The 20,909-nt window shown below is 39.0% G+C and overlaps 1 protein-coding gene across 1 annotated transcript in view; it reads left to right on the top strand.

Annotated features, from left to right (window-relative positions):
• The first annotated feature begins 733 nt into the window (after positions 1-733).
• Positions 734-20,909, top strand: part of clstn2a (calsyntenin 2a) — a 550,354-nt gene continuing 530,178 nt past the window's right edge. Inside the window, exon 1 of the mRNA XM_073040910.1 lies at positions 734-1,093. Within this exon, the coding sequence (XP_072897011.1) occupies positions 1,012-1,093 (82 nt within the window). The 5' untranslated portion in view covers positions 734-1,011. The remainder of the gene's footprint in view (positions 1,094-20,909) is intronic.

Here is a 20,909-nt window from a genome sequence, read left to right as displayed (position 1 = left end):
TGTAGCAGGCAATCGAGACTTCTTCCTCAAATCACGATTGCTGAAAATGATAAGCGGACCAGGCATTTGGAAACAGCATCATCCGCGTGTTCCTCTCCAAATAATGCACCAACCTGACTTGCAAATACAATGTCGATTCTTCATTGCTGACAAATCCGTGAATGCACTGGTCGGCAACTCACGGGCAATAATGGTTCAAGATGGTGGCTCACCATCTCCGCAAGAATGATAAGAACTTTGAAAGCCCCTGAATGAATGAAAGTAATCTAGAACCCGCTGGGACTCTTAGTCACTCCTAAAACTTCATTGGTCTGGAGCTATTTTGTTAGCACTTTGCGTTCTTCTGAAGTCCTTCCAATGATGTACTCGGCAAGGGGCTCTGTGAAAATGTAAATTGCTGTAGCCTAGTCTTTGGAAACATCAACTTCCCTTCGTTGTCAAAAATAAATACTCTTCTCGGGAGCATTATAATTACAATTTCTCGGTTAGAACAGATTAATATTTAGCGTCGGGGATACAGCCTAGATTAACAAAGCTGGGTCCCAACGCTCTCCAACTTCAAACTTATATCTGTACAGGAAATAGTCTGTGTGACAAGGAACAGAAGATTAATGCAGGGTTGATTCGGAGTTATTATAGACTTGAAGGCGAAGGAAGTACCAGAGAACAGGTTAGGATGTAGAAGTAAAGCTGCAAGGGGCTTGGGGAGTGCAGTAAATTAGGAGACACCGACTGCCCTATTGACTAGGAGTGACAGGAGTTTGGAACTTGATGCTACCAATGAATATGCATGAACCTCCAGCTCTCTTCTCCGTGACGTCGCCGTGGTCCCGGGCTGCGCTGTGCTGTGCTTCGCTCTGCCTTTAATACAGCGGGTACTGGCTGGTTTTTAACATCGGCCAGCGCTGAGTTCTTGGTGATAACCTTAAACCAGCGTCCGTCTCCATATCGATTCAGCGTCAGATAAGGATCTTGAAGAAAAGGGGGAAAAAGTATCAACGAGTGACGGTCATGGAGCTGAGAATATCGTGCGCCCAGAAAAGCTCGTTTATTTTGGTGACCGCCTGGCTTTGCAGCGTCCTTGCAACCAGAGGTGGGTTAGTAACACTCCCGGTCAGCGGGCACCGGGCAAGACCCTCGGTCGTGCTGGTATAGCCAAGACAACTCGGCACGAAAGAGTGCACCGTCACCTTGCAAATATTGATTTGCTGTTAATTTATATAAAAAAAACACTGACGATAGCAGTAGCGATAATATCCGAGACGACTTGGTAGACATACTTTAGTTTAATTGTAGGGTTGCTAAGTCCCCGCTATGAAACTCTATGGGTGATATTTTATTACAAGGTTTGCTACCCGGAAATGTTCAAACTTACGTAATGCGCGTTATTGTATGTTACAATCTGGCATGATGGACTAATCAGTCTCTTCCCGTGAACTCTTGCACAGAAGGGGATTATGAACATAAGCGCATTTCAGGTGGTTGTACATTGACACAGGGTGCTCGCCGGTTTCCCGGGACGAGATGAGCTCTCACCCGCACAGCAACTTAAAATGCACCAGCCTCTTCGCAAGCCGCGTTCCTCTTCCAATAAGTAGAACATCGGGGTATTTGGAGAGTAAATAAACAAAACGTTGGTTGCGATTAAAATGTGTGCAAAAATAAAACCATCAGGCGCTTGTGAGATTGTTGCTGCGCTGAGTACAAAACGTGGCAGCGGATCTTGCGCCCGTGATTTGGGACAATGAATCTCTTCGTCGGATATTGATTATTTTCTCGGGCTGTTAAAATACCTGTGAGACTGATTTGACGAGAGCGTTTTTTTTTGTCACATATGTTACAGTCACATTAGTTTCCCCCCAAGCCCTTAACACTATACCGGACACCCAATGGGCAAAACAGTGAACAGCGTGTAGAGACTTGTCAGAGTTTAAATCTGTGTATGCTGAGAATTGCAAGGTGGATACTTGAAGTTGTATAGGTTGCATAAATAATACTAAACGCTGAGGACGGCGTCACTGTCATTGTGAAAAAGAGGAATGTATGGGTTAATTGGCGCATTTCCCGAGCCCCCCAGCTCTGCGCATCTCTAACTTTGGTTATCAGGGTGCTACAGGTAGACGCGAATATTTGCTTCAGCGGGGCACCTTAAGCTGCAGTGGGATATGGAAAGTGTGAGTGAGAAATAACGCGTGTACATGGGAAATATTGGGGAATTTAGCATAATCGGGTGTACGGATCTAGCGCCGCCACGACCCACAGGTATTGAACTGCGCACTTCCGTGTAGAAAATGCCAGAATAGGAGTTGAAAGTGGCAAGGATTGTCTTAAATTACTCCGAACCCTTCAGCTTTCTTTTGCGCCTTGGAAAGGAAGGACAGTGAGCCAGCTTGACTAATAGGCTTCGCGCTGCATTAGTTTTCAATCACTTGCTCAAAAGGAAAGCAAGTAAAGGACGACAGGACCTGGTGATAATGTGCATGACATACACTTGTACGCGTAATATTCATTGAACCATCTCAATTTGACGTGAATTAACAAAATCTGGCACTTCGGTGTGGTCTGGGTTGACTTCAGCGCCCCTCCAGGAACCTTGAGGACATTCTTGCGCCAGAACCCTACTATACAATAAGTGCCGTGTTAGGGAGAACAGGAGTTTAGCTTTTGGAAACGACGGACTGTATCAAAAATTCAGCTCTCTTGCCCACAGATTATTTTTATGTTCAAAGCTAGCCGTTTTTAAAGGAAGATAATTATCCTACAGTCTTATTTCTCCTTGTGTATGCGCACGCGCATCTGAATGAATGAATTGCTGCCACGATGCAATTTTCCACAATTTGCTTAATGTATATTTTACTTCAGTGGTTGTCTTTGAACTTCAAGACAGTTCTGCTTAATAACATTAATGCGATACTACTTCGATTTGCATAAATATATGATTGGCGTAGTGAGGTGGCAGATATGAAGTTTAACAGCGAGAGGGTGAGTTGAACTTGCACACCATTACGGTTACAATGGACAGCATCAGGATGACCACAAAACCTGGCATAGCAGCTGCTTCAGTCATTTTATTGATGCATGATTTATGCACGACCTTTGAAAACTGTACAGACGAAACATAGGTGCATAAATCCCACCTAAGAGAGCGCAGTCATACAATGCGGGTTTAATGGTCGAAATACAATGGACCATTTGGTTTTATGTTTCAAAGTTTTATTTCACTTCGCTTTAAACGCGCCAGATTGGGGGCGTTATATAAAAACAATCTGACGGTCGACTGAATTTTTCCTTTAAGTTTCCCATTTTTCTGCTGAAGATTTACGAAGTGATCGTAAATCAGAAACAAGGCGGAATTCATCACATGGGCTATTAAACTTCGCTGGTACGTGAAAGAGAGAGAATCTGTGCAGAGTCCCACTGGGTCACGGGACTCCATTTACAACAGTAAGCAATTAATGAGACGAAGGTCCGCTGCTTTCCGAGTTGCCATTCCTTCGGATTTAACAATGGGATATTTTGGTTAAAGTTTAAACATTGGACAGTTTCACGAATGTATTACTCTCGGGGGTTATTGCAGTGAAGGTTTCTGTTTTGTTGATTCGGTTTATAATTATTGATGACCTTCCACTGTGAGATAGATGGCGCGCGTCCGTTCTAGGGAAGATGCAATTTAATGTCTTGAATGGGAAAAAAAGACGAGAAAAGGCAACCTGAATTTCTGAGACAAACGGTGAGCCACGGCAACACGCAAACCGATGAAAAATCTGCCTATTGGCTATTCCAAAAGCGACAGGGTAATGAATATGACCTGGGAAGTAGTTCATTTAATGTTGAATGCGTGTGGATGATTAAAGATTCGGTGATATTTCGAATTCCACCCCCTGCCCCGGCTCCTTCTGTCTCCCGCGGTGTTCATTGCCGTCAGCTGCGTTATAAATAACAGCCTTGGGCTTGTGCATTATTGTCTCAAACTATATAGAGGAGGCTGTTCCACATGGCTCACCCGTGCTTTAGGTTAAGAACTGCATCTGCGATCTTCTGTACTGTTTTCCCTGACTGTAATAAGCTCAGAGGGGCCTCGGTGCTGCTTGCACGGGAGGTGTCACCACTAGCCTCCGCCCAGTCCAGAAGAAAGTCGAGATTTAAAACTTGGACGGGCCCTTTCCTTGCATAGCTGCTGCCTGACCCGCTGTTAGTCTGCATGTGCTGCGCTGCTGCAGTGGTGCAGGAAGGTGCTCGCCAGATCGCACTGTCTTTTGCCCATCCCGACCGACACATAAAGGACACGCTCCCTACGAAGTGCCATCTCCAATCGAAGCGCAGGGACCTCAACACCCATTGACAAAGAAAAAAATGAGATGGAATGTGGAACGTCATTCTCCAATGTGGCCTCCATCAATTAAAAATGTCCTCACTTTCCCAGGTGCATACTCTGAGCTAAATTCTGTCATGGCTGTTTGCCAAGGAAAATAGCCAAAAGTGTTCTTAAAATCCTTTTTGAAATAGTTGGACGTTCCACCAACTGATGGAAACCCTTGGGCTCAGTTCCCTCATGTAGGAAACGCTTTGACAGGACCTATCCACCTGCTCCCTGGTGCATTCTTCTGCTGTTCTGGTGGCAGAGTTTGTAGGTCTTGCATTAGTCTCATTAGATTTTCAGAAGCCTCCAAAATTGGAGTAAAGACAATTTAATGCCCAAAGGACTGCTTCAGAGCTAGAATTCCATCCCATGCAAAATGACAAGACCATATACATATCATTGTGCATTGACATGACATTGAAAGCTATTGAGAATGCCTCAGTGAATGGCAGGAGCCACCCAATCAATATTTTAATCAAGATTTTAACATCTTTGGATTTCAGATTTTTATTAGGGAATGGTTCACTCACTTTTAGTTTCCTTGCCCCAGAGTATAATAATTTGTGACATACCAATTAGAGTGTATTTCAAAGACCTTGTTGATAATCACTTGTGAAGATAACCCTCTGAGTTGTGTAGCAACAATGGTAACTTGCCGAATAGCAGCAAAAGTTACTGTAAATAAAATTCTGCAGATGTTGGACATCTGAAGTAAAAACAGAAAATGCATGAACTTGACAGGTCATCTGTTGCAGAATTATCAAGTAATATTCCAGATCAATGGCCCTTCATTGGAAGCAAAAATATAATACTAGGTAAACATATACTGTACTTCAAGAGGAGCTCTATAGATGGCTTATAACAACATTGGTTTGTTTGTGAACCTGATGCTAGATACAGGCTAAGAGTTTAAGTAATCTGGGACTTAAAGTAATTCAGTTCAATTAACTTCATGCCTCTCTGCTGAACACCATTTGACCTGAAACATGATCTTTCTCCTTTTTCCACATATGTTGCTTCTCCTGTTGTGTTTTGGCATTCATGCAATAGTAAATACTACTTAGTACAAACTATCTAAGAGCCAAAGGGTTTTGGCCTGAATCGTCGACTGTACTCTTTTCCTAGATGCTGCCTGGCCTGCTGAGTTCCTCCGGGATTTTGTGTGTGTTGCTTGGATTTCCAGCATCTGAAGATTTTCTGTTGTTTATCTAAGAGCTTGTCCTGGGTATACACAAACAAAACTTGAGTCACACAAGGAAAAGTGATGGTGGTTGACCATAATTCTGATTAATATATCTTGAAGGCAGGTAGATAGAGGGGTTTTAGGAGAGAACATGTAGAATGCCATAAATCAGGCATACCCAACTATTTTACCTTGCATCTCTGATTTCGTACTGCAGAGCTTCAGTTCATTTAAGGAATGGGTGATTGAATTAATATCACCAAAATTACATAATCATCCAAGGTGAAAATAAACTCCATAGATCTTAAATGGCCATTTCCATTACTGTCTATGCTGCCGATAGAATGAAATCTTCGATAAATCGCACGGCAAAAAACATCAGGATAACAACTAAAGAATAGCCATTTGTGAACCTCCAGGACTAAATAAGATAGATCAACAATTGTTCAACTTATCTTCAAGGGCTGGACAATCAAGGCTATGTTGCAGTTGGTTCTTGGTTCAATACCTGAGCAATCCTAGGATAACCATCTCTTGTTCAAAATTGCTATTGGCCTACTATAATTATTTCATACTTTTAGTGTGCCATTAGTTCATGTTATCAACTGAAATTGCTTTTCCTCACAACTTTACTGAAAATCCTCACTGTTAAATATTTTATGATTATTTATAATCAGACAAGTTGTAAATCAACTTTGCTTTTTATGTAAACTAGCTCTGCCTTTACAGTAAAATAATTGTAGCATTAGGTAAGCTAAATAAGTTTACCAAAAATCACATGAACACTTTCCTCAGCATACCACGATGTTTTGCATTTCTTTGAAGATCTGACCTCATATGAGAAGTCTACATTTCATATAAAGATAATGGAAACCCTATAGAGTCAACCAGAGCAGATATTTGGTTGTTGAAATTCAAGGCGCAGTTTTGTTGCATATGTTTAATTATCATGTTCATTGTACCTTCATTATTTAGCTTTGGAAGAATATAATAATATATGAATGAGAAACGTAAACAGAAAACTGGATCACTCTCTGCTTTTCAATTCCTCTTTCAGTACAGTTCTTAAAACCAATGTTGTCCAGCAGTTGTTCAGTCATTTGCCCTTATATTTTGTCATCTGCCACTACATTCATTGTTTTTGAGAATGTTCCTGTGAAACACCTTGTTCTGCAACATAAAAGACGGTGTAAATGTAAGATGTTGTAAATAAGCTCCTAAATATTGAAAAGGTTATTCTCTAAATTAGTAGTCATGTAGATTTTCACAGGTACGAGATGAATGAAAATCTGTCATTGAGAATATAGTTGGCAAAGTTAACATTAATCTGTGATTATATGAAATGTTTTATTTACTGTGGAGGTTAGAAACATTTTAAACATTTGAAATATTAATGGACTTATTCTTCACAGCTCCTCACCCAACAATTAGAATGTTATGTTATAATTTACAACACATGTAGACAAGTATTTATTTTTATATTTTTTAACTATATTATTTCCTGGATTAGATCATTAACTAAACAGAATGGTCATATATACAGACAACTTTTCAGAATAAATGCATTGGGTTGAACTGGTTGCCATATTCCGAAGATTTCATACATTTGCTGGACAAAACAAAGTTAAGCTACCATAATTGGGAAGAACTGACAAGTACAGTGATAACATGGATGGTGTGAAGATGTGTATACAAGCAAGATTGATGCTTTAGATACAGTCGGCAGGGGCCAAGAAGGACTAGAATTAGCGAAAGTGGTAACAGCTTGGATAATTAGGAGAATTAAATCATTGTGAGGCCCAAATGGTAACTTGTGTCCCATCATTTATAACTACCTAGGTTAATCCACTTAATGTATTTTTATTGGATTTCAAATAGATCAAGGTAGAAAAATGGAGTGATCAGACTTGACAATTTTAAAAAGCTGGATCAGAGAAGATGGGGTTGCTCTGCCAAGAGTAAAGAAGGTTGCAAGGTTACTTGATTGAGATGTCATCAAAAAGGAATTCAATTAGTTCTTGAGAGATGATGATCTGCAGGTTGTGGGATGAGAACAGGGGCATGGAGCTGATAGGTTTGTTCTATTCAGATCTGACATGCCAAAAATCTGTCCTCTATGCTATAGCCTCATTGTGTCAGGGAAATCCCAGCTGAGCCCAGTAACATTGTGGAGAAGAATTTTCAAAATTGTTTACACATACTGTAGAGACTATAGGGTGACCATGATAACCTTACTTGAATTCAGATAATGGGGTTTTGGCTTTGAGATGAGGAGGAGGGATGATGTAGATGGCATAGTGCGGGTATGGTTGGAGGCTGCAAAATCTCATTGTCATAGGATCAGTAGTGGTGGGTCCATTGAAACCTCTGAAGTTGGAATTTTAAGACAATCCAGAACTATTAGTTTGGACATAAATTGCTCCCGAACAGTAGTAAGCAGAAAAGCCATCTTACAGATGTCAACCACAATCAAATTCGCAAGCCTGGCTTGTGTTATTAAAAAATAAAAGATTTTGATTGAAATAGTCAAGATGATTTTGTTGCAATATGCACAAGTCTGTGTATGTGTAGAACATACTTGAAGCAGCATTATAGACACACAACAGTCAGATGAAAGAAACATAAATTAAACATAAATTATGTAAGAAAATACCAGGATTAGAAGCAGAAAATAGAGCCAAGTTCCTCATAATACAAAGTAGTCATAGCTGAGGTAGTGATTAGTGTTGTGCAGATAGTTCAAGAACCAGCTGGTTGAAGGGAAATACAGATAGCTTTTCTTAAATCTGGTGGAGTGGGAAACAATAACAAACACAATCTCTGGAAAATATGTGTTGTATCTCTGGGCAGCATACAGCCTGTATTCTGAAGGGAAACATGAAGTAAGGGCCAGATTTGAATCTTACAGGGTAATTTATTAATAGTGGTGGGAACAACAAGACATGATGCAATGGCAGTGCTCTGGGGGAGTGAAATTCTCTACCATGTGAATGATGTTCTAAATGTGACTTCAAATGAAAGCAACACTAACCTGGGATAATTACATGTATGGATAGTGTGAAAGCTAGCTGTGGTGATTGTATGGTACCATGTCATTCAACAATTTTCATAAAGGCACAATGATGAATAGGATTGTAGCTCTATTGTTTTCTGGAAGGGAGAATAAAACTGGATATTTTCAATGGTTTAAGGTAAAAGAGCAAGAGAATAAAAGTTCAGACAAGATCTTAGAGCACTTCCTTTTGCCTCTGGATTAATAGATAACATGCTACAAAGCCTGAGGCAGGTGCCAGGCAAGAAGTTCGACAATTTCCTTTGCAAGTCTTAGAAACACAGAGAGTAAATGAAAATTCAAGTAAATAGATGAAAGTTTAGGTGACTAACCTCTTCTGGGAGATGGGCAGAAAGCGTTGATTGGGAAGGAGAAATTCGTGAACTCTGTAGATACAGTGAGAATGCAGGAAGCCACAAGTAGACTGACTAAAACACAGATTCCCAAACTATTCATTCAGCAAACCTTTGGGAACAGAATTAGGTTTGATGCAGTTAGATAGCAGAAACAAAATAATGAAAAGCTGACTGTAAGAAAACTCTCCAGCATCTGCCAGTAGTCATTAGTTGACAGGTAAACTCTCCAGTATCCAGATCTAGATTACATGGTAAGCTTAATCAGTGGGAAAAGATACTGAAATCAGAGGTATAAATGTAGAATGGAAATGCCCAAAGGTGGAATAAAAGTATGAATGTAAAGAAACAAATCAGAATTCCTCTGCCATTGATGATGATTGAGAGTTTGAGGACACATTGGATATTGGACCAATTCATCTTCATAGGGTGACTGGATATGACAGCTCCTAGAGAAATGAAGTTCTCAGTAGAGCAAAGGCACCATCATCAATCTCAAGCTAATACTGGATACAGGAACACAAAGTAATGGTATGCCACTCAGATTATCCCTAAATTTATTCCCTGGAAAAAGATAAGTATCGATTTGCTAACTGAACCAGCAGATTAAGCGATAACACCAAGAATGAAGGCAATGTGCTATTTATGTGCCTCTAATAAGAAACAGAATAGACCTAATTTAAGTGGACCCAGACTGTCATGTTGAAACATTTGAGTGCTTTGCATCTCACTTTACTGTGAACTTCCAAGTGAAACTGGTGAACATACCCATTGTATGAAGTACTAATGCCATTGAAAAGAAAGATCAAAAAAGGAAATCCAATAGACAGCAGAAAGGGAAGCAAGTTGAAACTTTGGGGCACTCATTTGTAGAGGGAGAACTGAATGGATGTTGAATAATCCATCCAGACCCAGAGACTTGAATTAAGAGGGGCTACTCCCTAACTCTGGAAGAAATCAAACTACAGGTGACAGAGGACAATGCTTGCAACAAATGTGATATCAAAAACAGTTAATGGAATGTGAAGTGTGAAGAAAGTCCATTGTTGATTTTATATAGCACATTGTCATTTGTATGATACACATTTTAAACATCTAAATTTGGTTTTGGGGTAAGCCAGTACATGTTTCAGCAAAAGTAGACAAACTGTAGAATATATAGGAAGCATAGGTGTACAGACAATATCCTAATCTATGGAATGGATGACAGCCCAAAATTGTCATCTCCAAGAGTTGATAGATAAAGAACAGAGAGATTTGGTTTGAGCTCAGTCCTGTGAATACAGGAAAGCTCAGGAAAGAGATAGAACAGAGTTAAATCCATCCCAGAAATATGTATTTATTTATTTAGAGATACAGTACAGCACAGAACAGGCTCTTCTGCCCCAACAAGCTGCACTGCCTAGCAAACAAATTATTTAACCCCAAGCTATCACAGGATAATTTATAATGACCAATTAACCAAAGAACAAGAAAGAACTGCAGCTGATCCAAACTCTAAATGTTTTTGTTCCTAACTTGTCAGAACCTACCATACATGTGTGAGCACTAAAGAAAGAAGATGACAAATACTAGTATAAACTATCATTTGATGTATGTTGAGGTTCTGTGAAATGATACAGTAGTAGGCAGTCGTTGATCCCAGGGGATCATGGGTTTGTGCCTCTGGTTGACTGTGTCCTCTCCAATGCACAAGCCCGGGTGGGAAGATTTGAAGAACTGGCTATGAAGCCCATGCAGCGGGTTCCCCCTCTCCACATCACTGATGTTGTCCAAGGGAAGGGCAAGTGCCAATACAGCTTGGCACCAGTGTCATCGCAGGCGTTGTTAGAGTGAAGTACAACATCAAATTGCCTCAAGGACCCCAGCTCCAGATTTCTTCCTTGGGGTTTACTCTTGAAGCCTTTCCCATGGGTGGGTATAGCTGCAAGGCAGCGGAGGTTTAAAATCAGAGGTTTCCTTTTCTTAGGCGGGCTGCCACACAAGGCTGACGAGCCCTACCTGCTCGAAGCAAGTGGTTTTGAGGCGCCAGTGGTCCACCTTTGCCCCTTCTCTTGTCAGTAGAAACAGTTCTGCTGGGCTTAGTAGAGCTAAGCCATACCTAAAGGCCAAGATTTGGAATTGGTTGTCAGAGGCTGTTAAGAGACGCATGCCATTTTGAGCACTTTATAGGTAGTGGGAGCTTATGCCCACTACCACCCCTGGCTATGACAACCTTAGGACAACTGATACTGATGAAGCCTCTATTAAATGCAGGTAACACCTAGTTGGCTTGTTGATAGCTTTGCATCCAAAGCACTCTCACCATCAGAAATAAAGAAAAGTTCTGCACATATCACTATAGAAGGAAATTTTGTAGTAGAAAGTGATTATCAACCTCTAGAGAAAATCCAGAGGAAAAGCCTGCACAGCACATCAGCAAGACTGCAGAAATTACTCTTACTAGGTCTGAGAGTTGTGATTACACTGCAGTACAAACCAGGAAAATAAATAGGATCAGTTGTATCCTGGGTGGACATCATCTGATGTTGTCAATATGTCGTGAACATCAGAAGTACAGCAATTCACTGCTGAACTAACAGTGGGCGTTGACTATTACCACATTAATCAGGTGGATGGAAGAATTGAGAGTTTCAACAATTACTAAATTAGTGCTGTTTCCTGAGTATGCGATTCCCAAGCAACTGGTGTGTGAACATGAAATGCAAATTGCTTCTCGAGATCTGGATGAGGAGGGAGAAGGATATGGATCCCTCATCTTGACCTTATCCTAATAATATCATGGGGATATGGTTCCATTGTCAGACTTGTCCAAGAAGTTAAAAGGAACTCTTATCTAATTAAGGGAGTTGAAGGAGAATCTAAATCTTATATAATTTGACTCTGGTCAATATTAAGACTATATTATTTGCTATTCAGTGGCAGAGAATATCAGGCAAATTTGCCAAACAATATACTGTACGCAAGACGAAGAAGCAAGGCAATGGCAATCTAACCCACAAATAAAGTCAGACTTCAGCAACTATGCCAAATCACTACGGGTGTTGTTGGGAGGGCAAATGCAGGTTCTAGTTATGAAACTCAGGAATTAATTTAACGAGCAAGTTGATACCCCATATCATTGTAACCGATAGGAAGTCAGCAGTTAAGAGAGAATCTATTCTGGCCTGAAAGGGAACTGATAAAATAGAGTATTAGTAGCAGCAGCACCGTCAACATTGCTACAAAAGGAGTGACAGGCAGTGCATCACTGACATGACACACCAGTTCATCACCGTGAGAGAGATGGCTTTATGCTTGCATAGAATATGAATACAACCTCTTACCAGCTAAGCAATAATAATGTAGACAAATAATCGTATATCTCATGTTCAAAAGACATGTACAAGTTAAGTTTTAAGGAAACAGACTGAAAATTAAAGGAAACATAATGTTATATTATTGTACAAGCCTACTATTTGTATTTTTTACCATCATTCTCCTGCACACTATATTCTGGATGGGAAAACAAGTGGCTCTCAGAATAACATTGGTGTCCTCTGAAATTTGAGCCATAGGAAGCAACTAGATCTGGGAAGTCCATGAGGGTTGCATTGGTGATCAGTAATTGAAGGATTTTTTTGCCTTTGTTGGATTATCTGGGTTGAGGGAGTTCACTTGCTTTTCACTGGACTGATACTGTTCTTGTGTAATATGTTAACCAACAGGAATGGTGAGAATCTCCCAAATCCACACTGTATACTTTCTTGGATTTGAGCTCCTTCATTGAAACTTGAATATTCTGAATGCATATTGAACAGCCCGAGTATGGCTTTGCCCACAGAAACATGAGCAATGTAACCTCTTATTCATTTGAATATCAGCACCCATGCTGTTTACCTGTGGCTTAACTTTGGCCTGAGTCGACTTAGCAGTAGTAACCCACAGAAGCATATAGAGTCATAGACAACTACAGCACAGAAATGGGCCACTTAGCCTGTTTAGTCTATACTGGCCTGGTTTATGGCCTAGTACCATTTATCTGAACTAGACCATAGTTCTCCATACTCCTCTCATCCAAGTACCTATCCGTACCTCCTTTCATTGTTATAATTGAACCAGCACCTATCACTTCCGCTAGCAGTTTGTTCCACACTTGCACCACTCTCTCAGTGAAGAAGATCCCCCTCAGATTCCCCTTAACTATTTTGCCTTTCACCTTAAACCTATGATCTCTAGTTCTAGTCTCACACAATCAGAGGGCACAAAAAACTTTCAAACATTCGTCCTACCTGCCCCTCATCATTTTGTCTACCCCTATACAAACACCCCTTATTCTTCTTCACTCCAGGGAATAAAGTCCTAACCTATTCAACCTTTTTCCCTGTAACTCAGAGTCGTGGCAACAGCTGTATACATTTTCCCTGCACTCTTTCAAACTTATTGATATCATTTCTGTAGGTAGGTAGCCAGAGCTGCACACAATAGATAAATTGTACTTGGCTCTTAATTCTGCAAAAGTAAAGTCAATTTTGAATTGAGTAAAGAGATGGGGAGAAAGTTACCAGCGACCAGTGGTTTATATCATTTCCCCAAGGGTAATTTAATCTCTAAGTGTGCAATTTCAGACTTATTCACCGTCCCCGCCACAAAGTCCGCTGGGTTTTACTTTTTCTTACTACCTCAGCACATTAGGATTTTTCTCTTAGTTTTCTGATTTGGGATCTATCTTCCTTCATAGGGCAGAACTTCAGAATCGCTTGTCTGGCCTCTCAACTTGTAAAGTTCTCCTGCAGAAGCCATGAATTACTCTTTATACCTGAAACCTAATTTGCAAACAAGGAATAGCAAATCATAAAAGATAACAATACCTTGGTTGCTTATTCATTGAAGCATACTGTTTTGTTTATCTTGCAATTAAATATTTCTGAATAATAATCAAGAATCATATTTCATCTGTTTCTCTGATTATTATTTTAATGGGAATTATTATTTAATAATCAAATCAGGGTTATTGTAAGTATCCATAAAGCTGAAGGTGCTCATACATGAAGGAGATGGTAATATCCATTCAGAATAAGAAATATTTATTTATGAAAGTATCTGATGAATGATGTGGCCTTCATAGCCTGTTAGTGCTTCATTGGATGCTTTTCAAGATTATAGTGTTACAGGTTGGAGATGTTGACTTCCTATTACCATAAAAACATTTTTAATAAAATGTTGTATTATTTCTCTTTGTTTAAATAATGGACAGGAAATAGATATGACAACAAAAGTTGATTTGAACAGCACAAAGATATCTGAATGCTCTTTATTTTACACTGCTCAATTCACAACTACTTCCTTTAATCATCAGTAGAATAATAATTTATGACATGAAAAGTTTTTGCTATACAAAGGTGCCTTGAAGTCAATGAAATATCTTTGAAATCTAATGTAGGTGACCATGGCTGGTACCTTCAGTAAGCCTGATGTCACATGAAGCAACATAAAAATCACGTGATCTGTTCATGTGGTGGAAGTAGCATGTGGCCTCAGCATGGCAAAATTTTTTGATGTCCTTTAATATCATGCGATCTTTTGAGCCTGCAAAGGCAAATGAGGAGTCAGTGTTCATCTGAAAGAAAGCACAGATAATGTGGAATTCTGTCATTACTGCTTTCATTTTAATTCATTATATACTCATTATATTCAAATTCGAAAGAGAGACTGAGGCAATGTGGCCAAACGCTTCAGGAATTCTGGTTACACTTTCTGTTTCCCGAGCATGTTAAAAAGCTTGCTCAATTAATCCCACTCTTTTTATTCACTGCTCTTGAATTTAAAGTTTTCTTTATGTATCTTGTTTAATATTCTCTGAGTCTATCCTCAGTGACCACTTTATTAGGGGCAAGGTTATTAGGAACTATCTGTACCTAATAAACTGGGCACTGGGTGTATGTTTGTGGTCTTTTCCTGCTGTAGCCCATCAACTTCAAGGTTTGACGTGTTGTGCATTCTTAGATGCTCCTCGGCACTGCACTGTTGGCAATGCATATTTATTTGAGTTACTGCTGCCTCCCAGTCAGCTTGAACCGGTCTGGCCACTCCATTCTGATCTCTCATTAACAAGGCATGCTCACTCACAGAGCTGCTGCTGCTCACTGGATGTTTTTTTTATTGTTTTTCACACCATTCTCTCTAAACTCTAGAGACTGCTATGCATGAAATTTCCCAGAGATCAGTAGTTTCTGAGTTACTCAAACCACCCTCTGTGGCAACAAAAAACATTCCACTGTCAAAGTTACTTAGATCACATTTCTCCCCCGTTCTAATGTTTGGTCTGAGTAACAGCTAAACCTCTGGACCACGTCTGCATGGTTTTATGCATTGAGTTTCTGCCATATGATTAGCTGATTAGGTATTTTCACTGGTGTGTAGGTGTACCCGTACTGAGTTTATGCTCATATTTATCATCAATGTTAACATTTTGCACATTGAAAAAATTATATCATGTTTCAGAAATAAAACAGTCAATGCAGGAAATACTCAGCAGATTAGGAGTTAATGTTTCAGGTTGGTAAATTCATCAGAACAGCTTAAAGGTTGTTTACTCATCTGTTAACTGTGTTTCTGTCTTCCCAAATGCTGTCTGATCTATTAGGTATTTGCAATGCTTTCTTTTTTTATTTCTGATTTTGATTGAAATCTTAATCCTATTATTTTCCAATGTTTTTTTAACATTCTATTTGAAACATGAGATACAGTATTTTGCCATTGTTGTTACTAAGAACTATTTTAATTTAAGCAAGTAAGGAACAAGTTGTCTGAGTCAGTGAGCTATTAAGCATGTTTTGATAGTACTGTAAATGTGTTTAAAATCTTTTTGCTTAATAGCACCCTATCAGCCCTGCGGTGCCTTAAATAATGAGCAGAGACTCACCTCCAGAACTGTCTTGCTCTCTAAGAATAAGTGTGGCAATTTGAGTTCATGTCTTTTGTGTTCATTGAAAAAAGGCAGAGAGAATTACTTGCATGGAAAGATTATTTACTTTAAAGTCAGAATTTAATGTTTTGGTTACAATTCTGAGATGGGCAATTATTGGAAAACATTTGAAAGAAAAACAGATTTTTAAAAAAATTACAAATGCATTACTGCAGAAACCACTCCAGAAATTTAAATTGCTTTTGGAGACCTTCATACTTGTATAACCACTTCTCATTCTTTCTCTCTTTTCTGCATTGTTCCATTGTGTTTGGAACAAATGGTTCGGTATGCCACTTAAAATCAGGGACATATTCCACCTGACCAGATCTGACAGGTAAATTGGTACCAGTTTTTCCATTGAAAGCCAGTTGGTGTCATGATTGTTTTCCAGCATTCAAAACACATTTTAATATTATACAGAATATTTTAATACCATTTTATACATTTGAGCATTTTCAATGTCCCCAAGATCTCATTCAACCTATTACTTTGTGGTTTCGAATCTACATTTGTTCCAGCAATGCCTCAATTTTTACATGCATACTTTTATTTTTAAGTCAGTCCATTGCTTCCTTTCACAGTAAACTTTTGGAGTCTTCCAAGAACATTATGATAGTCTGAACATACCAAGTGTCCTTCACTCTGTCTCTGAGTTCTGCCTTTAGTTGTTTAGACAGAGACATCTGAAAATTCATCCCATAGTCACTCTCCCTATCTTAGTTTTCTCTATTCAGTTGGTCCTTAAAGCCTACTACTTTGAATAAGCTGAGGTTATCCATCCTAATATTTACGGTGTTGCACGGTGTCACTTAGTCTGGTGATGGTCATGTGTAAATCCTTGAAATATAAAACTGTTCAAGGTGCCACTGGTGATAAGGTGAACTCTGAAGATGGGCAAATAATCAGTATTAGAACCAATAGCAATTTGAAATGAAGAAGAAAATTCATGGTTAATGGACTACACTCAGAGGCACTTTATTAGGTATAATGATATGTCTTCAAATATCTAATCAGCAAATTGGTACGTAAATACTCAAGAGATTCAGTTGTTTTTCAGACCAAACATCAGAATGGGGAAGAAATATGATCAAAGTGACTTTGACTGTGAAATGATTGTTGGTGCCAGACGGGATGGCTTGAGTATCTCAAAAACTGCTGACCTCCTGAGATTTTCATGCCTAATGGTCTCTAGAGTTTACAAAGAATGGTGCGAAAAACAAAAAAAAATCCAGTGAGCAGCAGTCCTGTGGGTGAAAATGCCTTGTTGCTGAAGGAGGTCACTGGAGAATAGCCAAACTGGTTCAAGCTGATACCAAGGCAAGAGTAAGTCAAATAACTACGGTACACGATACAACAGTGGTGTGCAGAGAAGCACCTCTGAATGCACAACATGTCGAACCTTGAAGTGGATGCGTTACAGCAGCATAAGACTATGAACATACACTCAGTGGCCACTTTATTAGGTACTTCCCATACTTAATGAGGTGGCTACTAATTGTTGTGCTAGAGAATGTTGAGTAGCTTTTTTTTAAATGGATACTCAGAATGCATCTCTCAATGCAAGCATTTAAAACAATTCACTTAGGTGTAACACACAAAACATTCTGGAGGGCCTCAGCAGCTCAAAAAGCATCCAAGAAGAGGAATAAACAATCGATGTTTTGGGTGGAGACCTGAGGTGTAAAACAGATTCAGATTCAGATTAGATTATTGTATATACACCAGAGTGCAATAAAACACTGCTTGTGTGATGCTCACAGGGTGAACAATGTACACACACACACACACACACACACACACACACACACACACACACACACACACACACACACACACACACACACACACACACACACACACACACACACACACACACACACACACTTTATAGTGTCAACGACTTGACTTTGCCAATATTTAAAACTGCATCATTCAGCACTCAATGCAATTAATACATTGTGCTTCTTTTGAAGTAGGTAATTAATCAGCTGGATTCCATACCTCTTAATTTCAAACAGATGTCAAATATGACCCCCTGATGTTTGCTGTTGACAATTGATGTGACTAGTCTGTGTTATTATTAAATTACAGCTGGTGTAAGTGAGTTTTACTAATTTAGAATCTCATTCAATCATTACATTTTGTTTTTTCTAACCATCTGGATGGCAAGCAAGGAGACAGAGCCATATATAAGGGTCAGTATCTGTTGAGTTTGTGATCATTTGGTAGAGCATCTGTTCAGTTTATTTACAGGTATTCCATTGCCACTAACCAGATATATGACAAATACTTTAAAAGTTCCTGAGTTAAATTAAATAGAAATTTGGCCTGCAAATATGCCAGTAACTGCATTTGAATCAGGGGTCATTCACTAGAGGACTAGTAACACTGGTGGGCCAAGAGGAAGGCCTCTGGTGTTACTGAAAAGAAGCGATACACTTTTGTAGCTGATAATGTGCCCTCTGCAATCTGATTTGATTTTCAGGGTATTGGGAAGGCAGTGGGCAGAAGGGGAAAGAGAGAGGGGACTGGAGGCCTTCAGTAGAGGCCTAAGGTAAAAGACAAGAGATGGTGTTCTGTGAATGAGGATGGAGCCGGGGGTGGGGGGCGGTAAGAGAATGAAGGTGATCAAGCTGGTGGCTGGTGGGTAATGTGAAAATTGTGGTTTTTGTCAGTGTGTTCAGCCTTAGGCTGCGATTTGGGGTAGGTAGTAAGATCAAGGGTTCAATGCCTGAACAACCAGGAGTGGGTTGTTCAGCACCTTGTGGCAGGAGAAGCTTGAAAGGCTTACATTAGAGTGGTCGTGTTGACAGTGCTGATTATTATTAAGTGTACAAATATGAATTTTACTAAAAACAACCATGGAGTAAGTTAAGAAATGACCAGAAATATTTGTGGTTCCTTTTATTTCTGGGATAAATTGATTTCTGTCAACCAATGCTAATAAAAAGTAAACATACTTCTAGGTAAACATACTTATCAAAAGAAAAAAGCCATCTTGGTTAATCTGAATTAGCAGCCTGGATGGGTATTTTGAAGTTTGTTGATAGCATTAATTTTGTAAATGCAGTAAGAGGAGGGGATGATAATTGGCATCAAAAAGACATGGACCGCAGGACTGAACAGGCATGTATGGAAGGGAACTTCAAAGGTATAAGAAACTACATGAGGAGATGGATGTTGTTCTCTTTAAAGCAGGCAAGTGTTTTAGATCATGAACAGGTTTGATATAGTAAAAAGAAAAGGAGAAATGAGAAGACACAATGAAGAAAAATTTATAGTGTACTTGGTATCCTTCATCTGGAAATTTGAACAAAACGAATTTAAAAGATGCCTTTAGAGGACAACTGGACAGATACTGGAAAGAAACTTGAGAAAGGGCAAGCAAGCACAATAACTTGATAAATATACTGAAGAGCTTGCAGAGGAAATGTGAATATGTTGCATTCTTCTCTGCAATGTCATTTGCTATGGTTGCATGATAATGCTTAGGGACATTTGGATTTCTGTGAGTATTTGCAAATATGTGTTTGGGGATAATAAGCCCCAATTGGCATGCATGCTTGGAAATAACAAGCCCTCATGGTTATCAAATTCCCTCCATTTCATCTGCCCATGAATAATTACAAGCTTGAAATCTAATTAAAAGGGCCATATGTTATTCAAAAAGCTGACTATATTCACAAATTTAATTTGTATCTCATGAGACATTTGCCACATTGAAATTGCTACCAAATATGTTTGAGGTTATAACATAGGTGTAGGGAAAATCATCCATCAGTGGAGGGAGTAATTATCACAAGTTTCATGCCTTTGTTTGCTGAGATCCATAGTTAAAGTTTAGCAAAATGAAATACTATGCTGCTGGTAGGCATATTAAGTGTTGTTCCACAATACAAGATTATTAAGCCACATTAAGGTAAATACAATTTTCAGTGGATGGAAATTGATTGCAATTTATTTTAGAAATAAAGATGATTTCAATTGTTTTGGTAACTGCTGTTTGATATGTATGATATTTAATTGTCACGATAAAGGTCAGCATTTGAAGATGAACACTCAGAAATACACTTTCAGTTGCATGAGGAAGCTGCATAATGTTTGGAGAATTAATATAAAAGAAACAGAGGATACATGAAATATGGGTTCAAAAATCATGAGAAGGAAGAATTGTCAGTATTGTCAACCCTTTGTTAAACCACACCTAAAGGTAAGCTATGCAGTTATAGACTGCCCTAGGCATGATAGAACTGTACACAGTTCTCTGACTGACCAGCGTTTTATAAAGTGGAGCATATCTCTCCTGGCCTAATATTATTGCACCAAGTAATGAAGACAGGTGACCTATATGGTATCTATACTACTTAGCATTAGAGGTTAGGAAAAAATCATATTTATATGATTGGTTTAACTGAGCTTCTGGTTAATGATGAATCCCTAATGGTTGATAGTGGAATACTTGATGATGCTTGATAAACTCATTAAATATATAGGGTAGCTGAAAAAACTTGCCTGGCTAGAAATCGGCATTGCTAATCACTTTTGTGGTTCAAATAGTCTTTCCTTTTATTAATTCATGCCCAAATACTCTTTATTGTGTATGAGGGCATGGGTTGCTTCATTCACTGAAATATATTTTAGATGTATTAACTTAATTTAAATTTTAAATGAAGAGATTGTGCTACTTTTTCCTGGGGAGACTAAAAGTAGTATCCATAAGTATAATTGAGTCCCAAATAAAACCTTTAGAAATTCACATGAGACTTCTTTATCTAGACAATAGTTAAAATCTGGAATCATTTCTCAAAGAGTGGTTGAGATAAAAAGCATGGATTTATGGAAGGTAAATATATCCACGAGAGAGAAAGAGAAGGAAGTATGTTTGATAAATTTGGGTAAGCAATGGTGAGAGGAAGTATTGTAGATACCCAGCATGAGCACCATCAGAAACCATGTTTCTGTACTTGAGGTGATCCTGTGTAAACTATTGATGATGTTTAAGTATCCAAAAA

The sequence above is a fragment of the Hemitrygon akajei genome, chromosome 3 (assembly GCF_048418815.1).
Source record: "Hemitrygon akajei chromosome 3, sHemAka1.3, whole genome shotgun sequence".
Classification (NCBI taxonomy): Eukaryota; Metazoa; Chordata; class Chondrichthyes; order Myliobatiformes; family Dasyatidae; genus Hemitrygon; species Hemitrygon akajei.
This window is presented reverse-complemented; position numbering and strand designations above follow the sequence as displayed.